The sequence below is a fragment of the Lotus japonicus genome, chromosome 2 (assembly GCF_012489685.1).
Source record: "Lotus japonicus ecotype B-129 chromosome 2, LjGifu_v1.2".
NCBI lineage: Eukaryota > Viridiplantae > Streptophyta > Magnoliopsida > Fabales > Fabaceae > Lotus > Lotus japonicus.
In genome coordinates this window covers 2,035,232-2,055,417 of record NC_080042.1, presented here as the reverse complement: position 1 = coordinate 2,055,417, position 20,186 = coordinate 2,035,232, and the positions used below count along the sequence as shown (strand labels likewise).

General features: G+C 36.7%; 1 protein-coding gene and 1 pseudogene across 1 annotated transcript; one reads left to right on the top strand and one right to left on the bottom strand.

The window, feature by feature from the left end:
* Nucleotides 1–202: 202 nt before the first annotated feature.
* LOC130735206 (anthranilate synthase beta subunit 1, chloroplastic-like) lies at nucleotides 203–1,663 on the top strand (annotated as a pseudogene).
* A 14,940-nt stretch (nucleotides 1,664–16,603) lies between these two features.
* LOC130737386 (probable xyloglucan endotransglucosylase/hydrolase protein 28) lies at nucleotides 16,604–19,797 on the bottom strand. The gene is made up of 4 exons (XM_057589128.1): nucleotides 19,332–19,797; nucleotides 19,141–19,241; nucleotides 18,409–18,617; nucleotides 16,604–17,378 (listed from the first exon to the last, which is right to left on the bottom strand). The coding sequence occupies exons 1-4, from the start codon at nucleotides 19,513–19,515 to the stop codon at nucleotides 16,874–16,876; spliced, it is 999 nt and encodes a 332-aa protein (XP_057445111.1). The 5' UTR covers nucleotides 19,516–19,797; the 3' UTR covers nucleotides 16,604–16,873.
* Nucleotides 19,798–20,186: the final 389 nt, after the last annotated feature.

Sequence of the window (20,186 nt, the reverse complement as noted above, 5' to 3'; positions counted from 1 at the left end):
ACATAGGATATTTATGGCGAAAGAAAATATGGTAGAGGGATTTCCATTCCATGTTTCTTTCTTTCTTTCGGGAGAGAGGGGAATCTTGAAAATGAATAGAGAATCGTTAGCAATAGGCAATAGTATTTTTCTTATAGAATCTGTTGTGATACTTGTGTACCTGTTCCTTTGATGAAAACGGTCTGATATTTTATGGTTTAAATTTGAAGTATATGGGAGACAGGGAGAGTTAGGATTTCACTTTGAAGTCTACCGGAATGACGGGTTGACGGTGGAGGAGTTAAAAAGGTGAATTTATATTTTTTTTATGAATATCCAACACTCTCTTATTCATGAAATTAAACAATTTGTGGGATGATGATACACATTCTTTAAAGTTCCTCATGTAATAAACAACTCCGTGGTTTACTTGTTTTGTTTTATTTCTTTTGAATAGGATAAATCCTAGGTGAGTGCTGATATCACCTGGGCCAGGTAATTAGACTGAGCTTCTTTAGAAGTTTGAGCTACTATTAGTTACATATAAAACCTTATACGTGGCCAATGGTTAAATAATAAAATGAACACGGATAAGACCACTAATGTACACCGTTTCCTCCTTACAGGAACACCTCAAGATTCTGGCATATCTTTGCAAACCGTTTTGGAACTTGGACCAATTGTACCGGTCTTTGGTGTGTGCATGGGTTTGCAGTGCATGGGAGAGGCTTTTGGAGGTGAATCTTAATAGATTCCTTAGCCACTAATCGATTAGGTGAATAGAAATGAGTATGAAATTTTCTCCATATATTTACCCGCCGTTCATAATTAATTAGGCTTTCCTATTTACTGACAAGCATCCACTGGATTTTAAGCTTTACTATTTTATATCTCTCTCACCATTATTTATTCCCTTTGGCTGGGACATTATAATAGGATTAAGACTTCAAGGCCTTGTTCTTTTATCCTGTACAGGGAAGATTGTTCGTTCTCCTTTTGGTGTCGTGCATGGAAAAAGTTCTCTGGTTTATTATGATGAGAAAGGAGAAGATGGATTATTTTCTGGACTACCAAAGTAGGTTTTGTATTACTTTTCTGTGAAATTTTGGAGATGTAATATCTGTTTTTGACATTTTTTTATACACTCGCCATGTGATTTATTTTTGTATTAAGTAACCAACAGCAACTTTCTGTTCACCTTTAACTGGTTTTGAGCTCTGACATAATTCATTAACTCACTATCATTTTTCAGTCCTTTCCTGGCTGCAAGATACCACAGCCTTGTTATTGAGAAGGAGAGCTTTCCTGATGAAGAACTCGAAATAACAGCTTGGACTGAAGATGGTCTTATTATGGCTGCTCGTCACTATCATTAAAGGGGAAGAATGAAAATGAAAGTAACCTGTTATGGTGAATAAATCAACTGGCAATACTAAATTATGATGATTAATTTATAAGGCTGCAGAGTTGTTATTGTAACTGTTGAATGACAAGAAAAGAGACAAGAGAAATTGGTGAATCCGTGTGTTGAACTACAAAGCAGAGTTCATTATATATAATAGCCTAATAGGTACCATAAAGGTACAATAAATACAGAATATCTTATTTCTCTAATTACATGATTATTCTACCTATTTACAATTAGTAGAAGATATCCTACTTATTTACAAGATATCTAACACTCCCCCTCAAACTGGAGCATATATGTCATATGCACCAAGCTTGTTACAAATATAATTAACTCGAGGACCTCTCAAAGATTTAGTAAAAACATCAGCTAACTGATCATTTGAATTGACGAATCTAGTGCTGATGTCTCCAGATAAAATCTTCTCTCTGTTGAAATGACAATCAATCTCATTGTGTTTAGTCCTCTCATGAAACACTGAGTTTGAGGCAATATGTAAGGCTGCCTGATTGTCACAAATAAGTGTCATCTGTGAGACATCCCCAAACCTCAAGTCATGCAACAACTGTTTGAGCCATATAAGTTCACAAGTAGTTGCAGCCATGGCTCGATATTCAGCCTCTGCAGTTGATCTTGCCACTACACTTTGTTTCTTACTCTTCCAGGAAATTAAGTTATCACCAAGAAAAACACAATACCCAGATGTGGATCTCTTATCAGAAGGAGAACCAGACCAATCTGCATCTGAGTATCCTACAACCTGTGTATGTCCCTTGTCTTCGTACAATAAACCTTTTCCTGGAGCCCCTTTAATATATTTTAGTATGCGAATCACAGCCTCCCAATGCCCTTCACAAGGAGAATCAAGAAATTGACTCACCACACTAACAGAAAATGAAATGTCCGGACGAGTAATAGTTAGGTAATTCAATTTTCCAACTAATCTACTATATTTTTCTGGATCCGAGAGTCGCTCCCCCTGAGCTGGCATAAGCTTGTCATTGGGATCCATAGGAGTGTCAACTGGCTTGGCATTTAACAATCATGTCTCCTCCAAAATATCCATAGCATACTTTCTTTGTGAAAACACAATCCCTTGTTTGAATTGTGCAACCTCTATGCCCAAGAAATAATGAAGTTTGCCAAGGTCTTTTGTTACGAAGTGATGGCAAAGGTGTTGTTTTACTTGTGTGATTCCATGATGATCATTGCCAGTAATGACAATGTCATCCACATACACAATCAAGTAAATACTCCCAGCAGCCGAGTGACGATAAAAAACTGAGTGATCGACCTCACTTCGTGTCATGCCAAACTGTTGTATAACAGCTCTAAATCTCTCAAACCAAGCCCTAGGTGATTGCTTAAGACCATATAAAGACTTCCGAAGACGACAGCCTAGTCCAGAAGACTCCCCCTAAGCAACAAAACCAGGAGGTTGCTCCATATAAACCTCTTTAGTGAGATCACCATGTAGGAAAGCATTCTTAATGTCAAGCTGATAAAGGGGCCAATGGCGAATAACTGCCATAGAGAAGAATAATATGACCGAGGACATTTTGGCCACGGGAGAAAACGTTTCACCATAATCCAAGCCATACACCCGTGTATAACGTTTGGCTACCAAACGAGCCTTAAGGCGATCAACTTGTCCATCAGGCCCAACCTTGACTGTGAAAATCCACCGACAACCTACAACAGATTTCCCAGGAGGAAGAGGAACAAGGTCCCAAGTGCCACTATTCTGAAGAGCACACATCTCATCAAGCATAGCTTGCCTCCAACCAGGGTGAGATAAAGCATCACCTACAGTCTTAGGAATAGACACAGAAGACGAAGAGGAAATACATGCATAATGCAAAGGAGACAAGCGATGATAACCCAAATTAACATAATGAGGAGAGGGATTACGGGTTGAGCGTATACCTTTTCGAAGAGCAATTGGGAGATCAATTGCAGATGGAAGGGCCGGAGGAGACGGAGGAGTTGGATCCGGAGGGGTGTCTGTGGCAATTTTTGTAGTGGCTAGTAGTGGTCGATTTGGTCGTGGACGACGTTGATAAACCTGCAACGGACGTGTAGGAGGCGGAATGTCTGCCAGAGGAGGATACATAACTACTTGCGGAGTAGTAATTTGAGATGGTGAGAACAGGGGCAAAGTGGACTCAGACCCCGTAGACGTCCCAAAGTAAGGAACTTACTCAAAGAATGTCACATCAGCCGAGACAAAATATCGACGAAAAGATGTGGAATAACACTTATAACCCTTTTGGGATTTGGTGTAACCTAAGAACACACACTTATGAGAACGAGCAGAGAGTTAGTCAAGCCCAGGACTAACATGATGGACAAAACATGTACACCCAAAAACCGGAGGAGGCAAGGGGTGTAGTGACTGTTGAGGGTATAGAGTAGAATGATGGATCTGGTTCTGGAGGACAGATGAGGGCATTTTATTAATAAGATAACAAGCTGTAAGGCACTGCATCACCCCAAAAACGCTGAGGAACATTATTGTGAATTAAGAGTGTCCTGGCGGTGTAAACCAAGTGTCTATTTTTCCGTTCAACGACCCCATTTTGTTGAGGTGTGTGAGCACAAGACGTTTGGTGAAGCATGCCATTAGCAGCCATGAAGGTCTGAAATTCTGTAGACAAATATTCTCGAGCATTGTCACTTTGCAAAGTACTGATTGGAATTCCAAACTGGGTTTTTATTTCATTATAAAAATTTTGGAAGATAGAAAATAACTCAGAACGATTTTCCATTAAAAATAACCAAGTACAACGAGAATAATCATCAAAGTGACAAAATACTTTGATCCCAAACTAGAAACAACACGATTAGGACCCAAACATCCGAATGAACTAAAGCAAATAGAGACTTAGCACGACGGTTGATCCGACTCGGAAAAGAACTACGAACATGTTTTCCTAATTGACACGACTTACAAGACAATGTAGATAACTTGGAAAGATTGGGCAGCAGCTTTTGTAACTTGGCAAGGCTTGGATGATCTAATTGTACATGAACCAGAAGATTAGAATCCACCATAGAGCCAGCATGTGCAGAAGGGTGAAGTAGGTAAAGGCCATTAGACTCACTTCCGAAGCTAATCATCCGCCCCGAACTTCGGTCCCGCAAGATAACGGAATCTTTAGTGAAGGAGACAATACAGTCAAGAGAACGAGTCAAACGACTCAAAGACAATAAGTTAAAAGGAGACCCGAGGACATAAAGGACATGAGGCATGGTGAGAGATGGAAAAAGACAGACAGTACCAGTACCCTGAGATGGAGTTTGTGAGCCATTTTCCATAGTGACAGATGGTAATAAACCAGAAGTAGAGAATGAAGAAAAAAGAAAGTTATTACCAGTAATATGATCAGTGGCTCCTGAATCAAGGATCCATGGGCCAAGAGATGTGGAGTGAGATAGACCAGCAAAAGAATTACCCGTGTGTGCGACTGAAGCAGTGAAACCAGCGACCTGTCGTTCCTCATACCACTTGATGAAGTCATTGAAGATGGTCGGTGGAGCTGTAGAATCAGGCAGAGATGGAGTAGTAGGTTGAACAGCTTGTGCAATGTTGGCATTTCGAGAAGGAGGGGGTCCTTTCAAAGCATAACACTGATCAATAGTGTGGCCAAGCTTATGACAATGATCACACTTGGGACAACGCTTGCTCGTCTTCTGAAATCGGCCACAATCATTGCCTTGAGCACGATCACCTCCCTGAGGACGATCACCTCCCTCAGCACGATCACGTCCTTGAGAAAACAAGGCAGATTAATCAACTGGTGTAGGTAGCACTCCACCTTCAGAGGATGATTTGGCTGGGACACGCAGCAAAGTAGACCAAGTAGCATTCAAAGTGGGGATTGTAGGAAATCCCAATATCTGATCACGAACAGATGAATACTCTGTAGGCAAGCCATATAATGCGAGAAGCATGAAAAAATATTGTCGTTGCTCGATCTCCTTTTCAGATATGGTAGCTGGAAGTAAAAGTTCATTAAAATCATGAAGGAGACCATGCACACGACCTAAGTATTCTGCCATAGAACCATCCAGACGTCGAGGAGCAATGACATTCAGCAAATTTTGGCACACTCCATACAAATGTTGGGTATCATTTGTATAGAGGACCTTAGTCTACGCCCAAACTAATTCACGTCTCATTAGAACAAAAAAAATGTTTCAAGGAAGGAGTAATGGTGGACTTAAAGAGACTACAGAGTTGAGCATCGATCTTCTTCCATCGAGGACGTTCAGCCTCAGCCACTGAATCAGCTTTTGTAGTCAGATGGTTCTCATAATCTTGCCCCCGAAGCCAAAGTTTAACGTCAGAAGACCACGAATCATAATTAGTGTCGTCCAATTTGTCAACGGTAAGGGAGGTAGTGACATAGCTGGTGAAAATAGGCTCTCAGCCTTGGGAGAAGGCGCAACAGGACTGGGAGTAGGCACCGTAGCCATGGGTCTCAAGAAGGGGAAAGATGAAGTACAATTACCGTAAAACCGAATCGTGGGTCAGATCTGCACCACCACGAACCTTGAAACGTGAAAACAAGGCTGAATCTGGAAAGAGCATGAGAAGGTGAGCACGACGGAAGAAGCGGCGGTCCGAACGGAGCCTGGACGTGCCGTCACGCGCGGCTGAGGTGGGCGGCGTGTGGGATTCACGCGCAGAAAGAGCGGTGGCGCGTGGAGGCGCGTGGAAGGAGCGTTTAGGTTGAAACCACTGGGAACAAACAACACTTCTTCGGGCGATCCTTTTGGGGTGCTCGGAGTCGGTTTCCGTCGGGTGAAGCGGCGGTAGCGGCTGGACAGCAGCGGTGGGAGCCAAAAAAGGGTTGTTGGAATGCGGCACGACAACACTAAGAGCCAGAAACCGGAGATGCAACACGGTATCCGGAAAAAAATATCTTGATAGACAGTGGTCAGTGGGTCTACCGAAACACGGATTAGAATTAGGGTTGCCTCTTGTTAGGCTCTTGATACCATATTGAATGACAAGAAAAGAGGCAAGAGGAATTGGTGAATCCGTGTGTTGAACTACACAGCGGAGTTCATTATATATAATAGGTACCATAAAGGTACAATAAATACATAATATCTTATTTCTCTAATTACATGATTATTCTACCTATTTACAATTAGTAGAAGAGAAGTAAAGTTTTGATTTTTTATGCAGCTTATATTGTCCTTATAAACATGTTATTCATTTAATATGAGATTTCAAAATTATATATACCTCACTGCTTTCAACCTCCAAAAATGATGATTTTATCGGAGCAGAATAGGACAGTTTGAAGCAGGTCGCCTCATAACATAATGGAAATGTAAATTGTGAGAGAAATCAATATGTTGAAGTGAAAGGCTCAAAATGAGTGGTTCTTACCGGAGTAGTAGACGATGATTGAGAAGAACATAGCCAGAAAAGTTAATTCATATTTATAAAATTCTTACCTGATGGAAGATTATGAAATTTCCCACTATTGTTGTAACCACCATTGCAACCAAATCCAATTGTGCAGAAAAAATCGACCGAAGGCAGAACCAATTGCAAGGTAGAAGACGAAATGAACATGGCTTAACGAAATAGGAAGACAAAATGGGAATGTAAAAGTAAGAACAATATCAAATTTGGGAAGGGGACCTCTCATCTATTTACCGTGCGCCGCTTGAGATGGGTTGTCACCGCTCATTTTCCTTTCACGGTTCCACTATTCGTCTTGCGCTGTCGACTTTCGCTAACCTTGTCTTCGTATATGGCTATACGCACAACCTTGGCGACCACTCGAACAACAATGATGTTTGGATTTCTTAGTTCACTTCACACGGCTGTTTGCTGTGAAAGGGCTTATGGAAATTGATAGTGGTAGGGAATTTGAATGCAAGCAGCCCATGAATTCATGCCCATTGAGTTACCCATACACAAATGTATATTTGGATTTACTGAAACGGTCTGGTGAAAGGGGAGAGCACAAAAGTCTCAGTAGTGAATGTGAGACTCTTTCAAGTGGGAAAGAATAGGAAAGTCTAAGACTCAGTAATGAAACTGATGGCCAAGATTGAAAGACACGAATGGCCAAGATTTATCACTGGCTAACTATATTTGGATTTACTGAATTACCCATGCACAAAATCTAGTTCATGAACAATAATTTCTTGAATTACAAAGTTGCTCCCAAGCTGCAAAAACTCTTCCTTTATATATATATATATATATATATATATATATATATATATATATATATATATATATATATATATACTATTAGTTAAGGCAAAACCTCAAGTTACTATTCCTAAGAAACCTCAAATCTTGGCCATTGAATTCACTTTCTAATCTAACGGTTGGTTTTCACTCCTCACCTCTGACACATGACATTGTGGGCCTTTGTTTTGTTTTTTTTGTCCAAGGTTACTATTTCAAGTACAAATAATTTCTTCTTCCTGTAGTTTTTTGGCCCAAAGACAGTTCATGATAGCATCATCTCAGGGCCAGGTCTTCTCACGGTCAGAGCAAGGAAAAGGAGAAGGACGAAGCTGGTGGAAAGAAAAGGAAGAAGCTTTCGGGTATCTCAGAACACTGTTCATGCAGTGATTTGGTTTTCCTCTCCTTCTTTCTCTGGTTTTCAATCCATTAGATTGTACGAGAACGCGTTTTCTGATCCAATTGACGATGGAGGCTTTCATCATGATGTAGAAGATGGAGCAGGAAGCATGGCTCCAATGACGCAAGATACAGTGAATTTTTGTACCTTAAGCTCCTCTTCCCCGATTTCACCATCCATTGCGGATTCGTGGCTCCAATGGTGTACCAACATATGAGTTTCCTTTTATCCAATTCTTCACTCAATTGATCCTACAAATAGTGAACCTACTAATATTCAATTGATGTCCTGCTGGTCATAGAGTACTGGGCTTCTTTCATTTCCACTCCTATAAATACTCCTTTGATTTTGGGCATTTTCCACATTGCATACGCTTTAGTTCCTCTGTTAGTTGCTTTAGATCATTTCCGCTCCTGCATTTGAATTTTTGTGAGTTGTACTGATGTCTTTTATGGCTGCATATGCGTTCCACACTGCATATGGTTTTTTCCCACACTACATATGGTTTCTCTAATGTCAAACTCTGCTTCAACTTTATTTTTGGATTTTAAATTATGCCCATGCTTTTTGTTTTTTATGATCTAATGACTAATTTGGACCTGATTGTAAATTTATTCTGTTGGAGGCAGTTTTGTGTCGTGATATGAGGGTTTTATGCAGCTGGTTTGATGTAGTGTTTGGAGGATGCTTAGCTGCTTGGGGGGTGGTTTAGCAACCTGATTTTGGGGTCAAATGGCTTGTTTGTTGGCAATGTGTGTTTGTGCAGTTTTTTGTGTGCATCTTAAATCACATTGCAAGTGTCTTCTTGGAGGCCATTTATATGGAACCTGTCATGTTTTTATTGTAATGTGTTGGAAGGTCTGTGCTATTTGTATAAAAATGCATAATTAGATGGTTGGGTTTCTTGTTTAATGGGTGAGATTGGTGGAATTATCTTGTCCAATGGAACTCACTTGGGAGAATTTTGTTAAAACTTATTTCGCATATTGTGGCTGTAATTCTTTCTTTATTAATTTGATTTTTAGAGTGAGGTAAGATTTCTTATTGGGCAGACATTGTCACATTTAGCCCAAATTGTGGAAGTTGAAAAGAAAAACTCTCTTACAGTACTAATACTTTCACACCCTGCTATAAGAGGATTATTAACTCATTGTGGTTGGAACTAATATGTGTTGGTGTCCCTGCAACATGACTGCTATTTGAAACTCTTATGCTCTCATTTAGTATGCTACCTATAAGTGAGTCATTTAGTTTTTTTCAATTTATACAGTCAAGCTTATCAGTGGATGCTTTGATATTATCTTTCTATTTGATCTTTATATTCTTAATACCTTATCTGGATTATCCTATTCCAAAAATTTATGTTAAATTGCCATCTGTGTTTACTAGAATACTTGATTCAAACAATGCTTTTTCTAGAGTTTTTGGGATAGGTTAGACAGTTTAGCTCACGGGATTTTTTCTAGGGTTGTTAATAATCCCACTTAGCATTAATAACAAGTTGTTATTGATGCTAAGTGGGATTATTATTAAGGTCATATAATTTGTTTGAAGGGTTTGGGTAATAACAACTCATGTTTTCTATTCCATGTTTCAAGCTAAAAAGGTGTGGTATTATCTATAGGTTCTGGTTCCATCAGCACCTAAATCTTTCAAAAGTCCTTGAAGTTTTGTCACTCTATGATATCGATTGAGGTGCAAGCTGGCGTTGCATGTTATATTATTTATAAGCAATAAATACTTATTAATAAATACTTATTAACACTAATAAGTATTTATTGACGTGATATCTGCTACCTTTTTCTGGTATGCACAATTGCACATGCTTAATGATTACTAATATTGGGTCAAATAGGTGAGATGTATAAGGATAGATGCTAGCATTGTTGCCAGGGAAAAGCGTGATGATATTGTTGTTTGTTCAGCAGGCTTGAGGACCATGGTGCAGCCAGCAACCAAGGGAGGGCTGACCTTAGAAAAGAACATGATGGTTGGGAAATTCCAAGGGATAATGTGCCCAACTACACCAATTAGTTCCTTCAGCAGCTAATTCTTCTATGTTTACTGTTCAGTTAGCTCTTTCCATTTTTATAATAAAGCTACTAACTCCATTCTTCTCTTCCTCTGATTTAAAAATTAGATACCCAATACCTCACCAACTTTAATACAATATTGTGATCATATCTATTAGTCTACATATGAAGCTTTTCAACTAAAAAAGATTCTACAACCCATTTATTCTCCAAAAATATGTTTATTGGAGAGATTCAGACCAATTTGACACGCAAGAGAACTCACACATGCACACGAAACAGACTGATTTTTCCCCTCTTGCCCATGATTACTTTTTCTACAATCCTCTTGCCAGTGTTTTAGAAATGGAAAAGTCTAAACCACATGCTGGACTATTACTCTTCTCACTGACTAGGTGTGCAACTTCTGCCGTTGTATAAATGATATGGGTATTTTTAATGCAGATGAGGCCAGTGTTTCATCAAGTGCTGACTCTAGCACATATGGAAGAGTTCTACAGCATGCAAGCTGCATATGAAGAGTGGTTTAAACAAAGCTAAGCAGTCTTATGAAATGCCCCCTTTTCTGCTCTCTTCAATGTTAGAAATTTTATAGTTAATGGCCTTTTATTGGTCTTATCATGGGAAACCAAAATGTCTTCTATTGGAAATTTTTGCATTGTCATTTGTCACATCTTAGAAGCACATATACAATAAGCATGTTTACTTTGATTGATATTTTTGCTTAGTCCTCCAAGTCTGTTACCAAATTTAGAGCAGAAGGGATAGGATCCGCGTACGGGAGGTTGTATTCTGGGACAACGCAAAGTTCTGCCATCCCAGCTTATTGATACTGCCAAGGATGCATTATTGGAGCTGTTTTATACGGTATGTTCAGGCTCTTCATATTATATCTATGCATGAGAGCTTTAATTTTATGATTTTCCATTTGAAACATGTCGGTGTCAAAAGTGTGTTCTGATGAGAATAGCCTCATGTGGCAGAATTAATTATAAAATTTACATAACCTTTATTTTATTTGCAGCGATCTATGCCACAACCTACCACCAGGGAAAATGTTGCCATTTGCTTCTTATGTGGTAAGCAGCACAAGATGCAAGTAACTTACCAGAATAAAAACAAGATGGCATAATTTGGATATATAATCGATATTTGACATACAAAAGGTTGTCAAAAAATTCACACCTTTAATGTAAACCATCGTGATTTTGTTTTCTATGATAATTAATTCAAAGTTGTTTCCTCTTTCATTCTAATTACAGGTAGCTTCCAAATGTAAAGATCTTGGTACTAAGGCCGGCCTTCCATACGCTCTAATCAATACTTGGCATCCTTTACCAAGTAGAGCTCCAATCCGGTCATCAAAATCTTCAGCAATTAGTATGAGAGGAAGATTGTCAACATATAGAGAAAAATCTGAAGGAATCATTTGTAATAGAGTGATGAGAGGAAGATTGTTAATAGCAATTAGTATGAGAGGAAGATTGTTAACAGGCACTATATACTAATTGCTGACAACATGTTGACAATAATGTTGAAATCTTCAGCAATTAGTATGAGAGGAAGATTGTTAACAGAAAGACGTTTCACTTGTCCATTTTCAGCAAATCCATTTTGTTTTGTAATAAAGAAAAATGCATCTAACCACCCTATACTTTTATTTTCCTACCTACTACATATTATCTACTATATAATAATTATTTACTCCCTCCACTTCTATTTATAAATCACTTTTTATAGTTTTGTTATCTCTAAATATAAGTAACTTTACAATATCAATGAAGTCGTCAATGTTTTTTAACCCAAAACAACCATCATATTTAATATGAAAGGAGCCTGAATTTGAAAAGTTTTTAAATTTAAGAGAGAAATTCATGGGTAATCTAGAAAAGTTGATAAAAAAATTTATAAGTTTATTACTGCTAACTACAAGATTAATTCCGTTGACTTGGTCGCTGTTCGCCGGTTGCTGTTTTTCTTTTTTTCTTTCCGTTTCTGGTTCTCTTGGGTCTCGGCACTATGACTTGTGGGTTCTTGATTGTTTGGCTTTTTTGTTGCTCAATTGGTTAGGCCTCTGTTCGGTAGGTGTCGTACGGCGATTCGATCGTTGTTTTTCGATTTGAACAAGGTGCTTTCTAGTGGGATAGACGTTTGGTAATCTTGTGGGTGGTTGTTCAAGTGTTTTGGAGGAGGTTTTTGTCATAGTGCTCGAGTTTTTGTCAGCTTTTGTTGACTACGTTACTGTACCCATGTTGAGAGGGGATATTCCTCAACACACTATTATTATATATATTTCTCTTTCGAAAAAAATTAGTTATTTATTTTTATTTTCATTATTTTTTTATATATTAATTGTAAACCTTCTTTTACATATAACAAGAAAATTAAATATAAGCAGTCAAAATATTAATTATCGACCTTAGTTAGTGAAGATGAGTCTAATGATGAAGTCGAAGATGTGCGTTCTAAGCAGTTAATTTGGAATGTTGGTTTCACTGCTGATCTCATTAATGTCAGTGAACCTTTGTTTTGTTTTGTTTTGTGTTTTTTATCTATGACATGGTTTAATTTTTTGTATTCATTAGTTTCTCTACTTACAATGTGAAATTCAAATGAGTAGATTATCCCCAATCGTGTTCAGCAAGAATATTCCGGACACTTGCCTCACATTCTGATTAAACCATGTAGAAATTATTTGGTACTCCATTGGTGAAAGACATACCAATTCTGGCCTAAAGGGTGATGTTTGTTGCTGGTGGTTTGACTTCTATAGAGCTACATTTAGGAGGCTTAGAAATACTATTGCAGGACACATGATGCAGTTATGGAGAATGACTCAGGAAAATAGATACAGAGTTCATGTATACACCCTGTAATCTATCTTGAAGAAGTTGTAACTTTGTTGCATCTCTTTTAATTATGTTACTTAGATCTTTCCCTGAATTGTGGTACTATGTGCGTTTACATGTATGTTTGAATGTATTTAATGGTAAAACTATCCAAGGTTGACTATGCATGTGAAACTTGAATTTGTTGTGACTTTGCATGTTGTTTAATGTGGAGAACGATTGTATGATTGTTCCATGTTTGTTCTTTTCAGATCAGAATTAAATGAGTTTATTTTGTGACTACTTTTTTTTTATAATTGTTGTAACCCATTGATAAATGGATGTTATATTTCTATTATATACTTTTTTTTTTGAAATTATTATATACTTAGTTATTATTGAAGTATGATAATATAGTTGAACGTAACGCCAATATGTCGTTGATTGATAAAAAAATTATCAAATTATTTGTGTAATTATAAATAGTTTAGTTATGTTTCTGTTTCATTAAAATATCTATTGACTTATAATTTTATCATTTGTACATTTCCAAAAAATACTATAACACTGTTATTGTATTATTATTATATTGAAAAACTGAAAAAATGCAAAATACAACTTTGTTATACACAGTTAATAATCAGTTTATTGTCACCTATGTATCGACAAACTTTTTTTTCGAACTCATGTATCGACAAACTTAATAACAAGTTTTGTTGATTTTATATATTTGAAAAGATTACAAATTATTAGTATGTCAATTTATCACCTTAATAAATTATAAAATTAAATATGTTAAATCGTAGAATCGCTCGTCCGTGCATCGCACGGAAACGGGCTACTATCCTAGTATATATATATATATATATATATTAGATAGCATGATTTAATTTTTAGCTTAATGTTATGTAATAACTTGCTTCGAATTATATTAGTATGAACAAGTTGTGTTTTTATAATGTTTTGAGTATTTTATTCATATGACGATATGATTTTTTAAGCCGTGATACATTTTGGTATATTGATCGCTAGATCTTTGAGTTGCCGTTTTGCAGAACATGAAGAGTTCATGTTTGAGGCTCTAAATTAGGGTTCAAGAGTTGAACCCTAGCCATCATTTTTTATTCATGAATGTTTCATACAATTAAGGAAAGATTAGATGTGATTAAATCATTTAATTCCCGATACGTGAATGATTCACCTAATAAAGGAAATGATTAGATTTGATTAAGTCATAAATTCAGATTTGAAATTGGAATGAGAGATATCATAACTATAACAGTTGTGATTTGATTTATTTTATTTTGAGTAAGAGATATCATAACTATAATAATTATAATTTGGAGGATTCTTGCTAAGAAAGGTTTAGTACTTAAGTTGTCCGCGGATGCATCTCCCTATCCTCGGAATCAATATCTCATTCAAATAATAGATTTTATATAAATGCATTCAAGTCTTGGATCTTGTTCAAATTTTCTAAACGGAAACCCTATGCTAATCTGCGTAGTGTTTTTTTTTTTCGTCCGCTCTAAAAAAAATTAATCTAACGACTACCTTTAAACAACTCATGTTGCTTGGTAAACAATTATGACCATTGAATTTTATATTAAAATACAGCTTGCGTGTTGTGCCTAGTCTCCTTCATCTCTTCTACTTCTTTCTCTCTTCACTTTACCCTGTATGTAAAACGAAGTTTCTTTTCAAACACATACCTTATCGCATTTCTTCGGATCTAAAACAAATTCAGGATTAAAAACTAGCTCGGTCAATATTTTAGGCTGGTGAAAAAAAAGTCCAACTAGTCCCATGAACACCCGTTACACCCTGCTCTGTACTAAACCTTATCTAGGTATGAAAGGTATAAGGATAAACCCTAGCACAGCACAAATAAAGAAATGATGTAATAAAAAGGTAATATTCTCATTAATGATCGTAAAAGTTGTCAGATACAAGGTAAGGACCTCCCTTTTATAGTGTGTGTTGTCATTATCTAGATTGTTCCTACATTTGGACCTTACACTTAAGGCCCAAATCCATATGCAAATAAGACAAACCCAAATGAATCTTCCAGCTGGCAGATGAGACTACTAATAAGATGATAGACCATAAGACCGTCCATCATTGCCAATGTTCCTCGCCAGACTGGTACGTCGCCTTACTCAAAAGGCGTCCCGGGCGGGCGACTCCACCCAATTAATTGGTATGAAAACAATTTGCTTTTCAAGTTGAAAAAAAATTTGTGATAAATGGGAGACAATTTTCTTATGTTTACGGTTCTACTTAGGAAGAGAGACATGTAGAGCTGTCAATATGGGTTCCAACCCGCGAGCCAGCTCGACGGGTTGGCTAAATGAGTCGGGTTGGGTTGGTTAAATTCCAGCTCGAAAAGAACTTGGGTTAGCGCAACCCGGCTCGTTTAACCCGCGGGTTAGACGGGCCAACCCGCGAGTCAAGCGAGCCAACCCGTCGGGTTAGAGTTATTTTTAATTAAAAAATTTATTTTATTTCTCTTTAATTCCAGGTTAGTTTTATGGATTAATTTTAGATAGAAAAATTGAAATTTTCATTTCTTTTAATTTTAGTCAATTTTTTATGTTTTATTTATTATTATTATATTATTTATCTCATTTTAAATGTGACAGTAAAATAATTGTGTTCTTAAATCCTGTAAACAAAACTATTTTTCTATATTTCAAATGTGAGATAAAAATAATTGCGTTGATAAACCTCTTTTTATGAGTTGATACCAATTTCTATAAGTATTTTTTTGAAATTATTTTTTTTATAGCATTTTAAACATTTTCTAATCCAATTTCTCAATTTTTTATATTTATTTCACTCAGCCCGCGAGCCAGCCTGTCAACCCGCGAGCTCGTTGCGAGTCGGGTTGGGTTCATATTTTCCTGACTCGTTAAGATCCCGGGTTGACATAACCCAACCCGTTTTGAACCCAACCCATACGGGCTGACCCATATGGGTCGGGTTGACCCGTATTGACAGCTCTAGAGACTTGTAACAGAATAACAAGTCAATAATAACCACTCCCTATGTTGTATCTATAGAGATCCCAACTGCCCAATTCAAATCCCCAACTGAGTCTACATGCTAGAAGAGTAGAAGACAAAATCATTGGAAAGAAAAAAGTAAAGTTAGAAATTTTGGACACTATTTTATGAAGGTACCAGTAAACTAAGCACCACTTGCATCACCTCTACTGCAGCACTAGTCACATTCACCTTGACTTTGGATTCCTATTAGATTGACAAAATGACAACATTTTATGTCCTGAAGCTGACAAATCTGACCTTGTGAGACATATTTTTTAGTACAGTCATGGACCAATGATAGAGCAATTTGCATTGGTTTCAAATTGGATGAGCACTACCAACAAAAATAATTCATACCTAACATCCATTAAGTGCATTGTTTGACAAACCCTTCTACATTTGTCAGGCTTCTGTGAAAGGTTTCTGGATAAATAATTGATTGTGCTGAACTACAATTGTTTAGAATCAATTCCGAGCAAAATCTTCTCTTTGTATGTTTGGATACATATAGACAGTCACAAAAGCTGAAAAACTTTAATTTTGACTCACTATGGTTTTCCATCATGTATCTAAACATGTACTAAGAATTGTGCTAAAAAGAAGCTGAAGCTGATGCAAAAAAATGTAATAAATAACTCATGGCGATAAATAGTTTATTGAAACCATTTCATGAGGTGTGTCTAAATATTTAAATCATCAATAGATTCCATTTGTAGTGCACAAGACATCAAATGACAAAATACCAGGGAACCTAAAGGGATGATGAACTATACAAAAACCAACCAGCAACAACCATATCATAACTATCATATTATGGACTTCTATGACCAATCCTCTCTCTCTCTATACATCAAAATGAAAGTAAAAGGGAAAATGATATATTGCTAACTCAGGCAAATCAAACTGAAAGATGAAAAGATAATTATTTATTAGAATTTCTTTATATGGGACAATATTAAAATGAAACAGCCTCAGCTTGGTTGCCTCTGCTATGGTGGTGTCTTTTTCCATGGTGGTTTCTGCCATTACCAAATGTGACAGGATCAAATTTTCTTAGCCTCTCAGCTTGTTTGGGATTGATCACACACTCTGGTGGAGAAGCTTTATATCTGATTCTGTCATAACAGTAAGAGTAAGTCATGTGCTTCAACCTAAACTTCTCCATTTTGACTCTTTGTGATGGGGTGATGGTACCAGAAGGAACTGCATCAGAGGTTTGAGCAATGTCACACTTGGTTACATGCTCAATAGGATCAACTGCACAGCCATGCAGGACAAGGTCAGAGAAGTGAGCAACATAGGGTGCATATTTGTAATTTACTCTGTATTTGCCTCCATTGGTGGCCCAATCAGATGCATCCCATATGGTGGCATACAAATTCATTGGCTTTGAGGGAAAATCCCCTCCCATGGATTCTGTTCTCTCAACTTCTCTCATAGGAACATTATCTACATAAAATCTGCAAAAGGAAAACATAACACATTAGTAAGAAACAAGGTAAACAACAAAAAATTATTATCAAACTTAATCACTTATACTTCTACAGTTGATTCTGAAGCTTTAATCAATTATGGGAACAAACTTTTGTGAGTAGCTACTGCATGTCAGAATTGATTCTAAAGAAAGAGAAGCTAATACAAACATACTATAAATCCAGAATAGTTTCCTCCTACCCACTTTGGATTCCTTACACTCAGGGAACTCCTAAATTTACGCAGTCAATGAAGCCGAGTCATTCGAACAAGATCATACGGCTCAAATTTAAAGGTTATCTCTACCGTTTAATCTGGACGAAATAAGTGAGCCGACCGATCTTAATTGGATGACACAGATTCCTTGACGCTTTGAATATAGAATTGTCCTGACCGCATGAAAGCCAAATCCTATAGGGTATATGAGACCCACTTGGTAACCATAGTAACTAGGAATGAATATAACATTGATTACTAATTCTTGAATTTAGCTACACAAAAATAGTTCCAATAGTTCTCTAAATAGTTCTCTAACTACTTAATTTCATAAAGATTCCAACAACAGAGAATTTATATCCGGGGTAAGTGGGTCACATCCAATCAAATTTTTATCTTGTGGGTTCCTTTCTACAAGGACAAATACAATTGAAGAAATAGGTCTGGTGACATCTTGTTTTTATTCATTTTCAGTAAGTAGTGAATGCATAAGTTGTACATAGTAATCCCATACCAAGTAAAAACTGGCTTTCATAAAACTGGGGACTTAGCGACCGGTAAACGAAAACCAGAGAAAACATTGAACAAAAGCCCAATTTTTTTACCAATCTAGTAAAAAAAGCCATCAAATTACTACTTACAAGAAATAGATGGTTAGAGAATAAAAGGCAATAAGAGTATTGTTAAAAGAACTTTTTCTATAACAGGGAAGATGTGGGCATGTTGTACATGGAATATATAGAATCCAAAAGGAAAATTAAATAACCAATAAGGTATTTGGAATTGAGATAGATTGCTCACATGATCTTAGAATCTGTCCAGAGAATACTGTACTGGTGGAAATCTTCAGAAGGATCAAACCACAGACCAAATCTTTCTTCTCTACCAATATTGGTACTTCCATTGCCATAAACATTGGTCTGAACCCTCCAGTTTTTGCCTCTAATGTTTCCCAAAAACTCAAAATCGATTTCATCATGGTTCTTCTCGTACATGTCACCATTTGACATCTGTAGCATGAATAAAATATGAGGAATAATTAATAAATGGCCATTTTTTTTCTCTGTTCCCTATTTTTTGGGGATAAATGTTTTTTTTTTGGTGCTTATTTTTTGGGGATAAATGTTGATAAAGGAAAACAAGACAAACAGACAAACTGGCTTTTTCAGTTCAATAATTCAAACAAATAAAAAAAAACCATTGAAGTTTCGGTGAATTAAATATCGGTGAAAAACTGAAAAAAATTGATGTTTGAATTTTTGTCTTCATTAATGAATTATTAATGATCATAAAGACTGAAGAAACTGAGACTGAAGCTGCACACCACAAAATTCACAAACAAGCTTCAAAAATCGACATGATAAGCCAGAATTTCACCTTATCATGCTTGAAAATGAACAAGGACTGAAAAAAAAAAGTAAAAATGAATACTTTTTTATGATGGTTGATGAATTTTTTTCAAAGAATAGGATCAGAAATTATAACAATGAAAAAAAAAGTAAAATCATTTGCATTTGATCAGCTGCTACTCACATAAAATGCAACCACAACCCCAGCAGTGTAATCAGCAGGCAACTTAATCGAAGCACTGAAAAACCCATGCAGGTAAAGATCATGAGACACAAATCCAGAGCCTGTAAACAGCAAAAACCCAGAAAAGAAGATAAATGAAAATCATACCACATAAAAAAAGGAGGAAAAAGGGGATGTAGATAGATGAAAACCTGTTCTCTCATCAAGTGAAAGATGAACCGATTTCCCATCCTCATGGATGATCAAGTTATTGTCCCCAAACAAGTGTGTATACCCTTCCTCAAAGGCTATGATGGGCAAGTTTCTGGATGACCCAGAAGACAGAACAAGAAGGAGAGAAAAACAGAACATGAACCCCATATGGCCCTCACCCATGTTTGTTTTTCCTTTCAAAAAGTGATTTTTAGTACTCAGATTAGTGCCTCAAAGGATTTCCTGTTCTGGGTATTTGCCTTCTCTCTCTCTCTCTCTCTCTCTCTCTGTGATTGTGTTTGTGTCTGCAATATATTAATATTAATATTATCAAATAAGAGAAGGTACAGGGAAAAGTGATAAAGAGGAAGAAGAGGTGTTGAATATAACTACTGGTAGCAGGGATAGAAGAAGACACAGCAAAGTAAAGGGTCGTTTTATTGCTGAGTCTTGGGAATGTATTGTGGAGCTGTGCCTAAAGCTTATGTAGACAGTTGTTTGTTGTTTGTTTTTCCCTTTTCTATTTTTTTTTTATTTTGCTAATATTGATGATATTCTTTTTTGAAAGTAATATTGAAAATATTTTTTTTTGAAAAAAGGAATATATATTGATTTTCACGAAAAACCCCTAAGGACTGGACCCTTAGGGGGTGAAGATCACCCCAGTAAAAACTATGCACCTCGACGAACAAAAAAGAGGCCCGCTAAACAAGTAACTATTGATGATATTCTTAATACTAGTAACTATTTTTTTAAATAAAAATTTGGGTTGGTTCGCGTTCATTCACTACAATAAGTCAGACATGCTTCTGGGACTATAAATCTCCAATTTCTCATCCCTTACATGACAGCAT

Coding starts and splice junctions, on each gene's coding strand:
- LOC130737386 (XM_057589128.1), bottom strand. CDS start 19,515: ATGGGTGAGGGCCATATGGGGTTCATGTTCTGTTTTTCTCTCCTTCTT. Junction 19,242..19,331: donor TTCACTTGATGAGAGAACAG/GTTTTCATCTAT, acceptor TGCTGTTTACAG/GCTCTGGATTTGTGTCTCAT. Junction 18,618..19,140: donor GGGTTGTGGTTGCATTTTAT/GTGAGTAGCAGC, acceptor TTCATGCTACAG/ATGTCAAATGGTGACATGTA.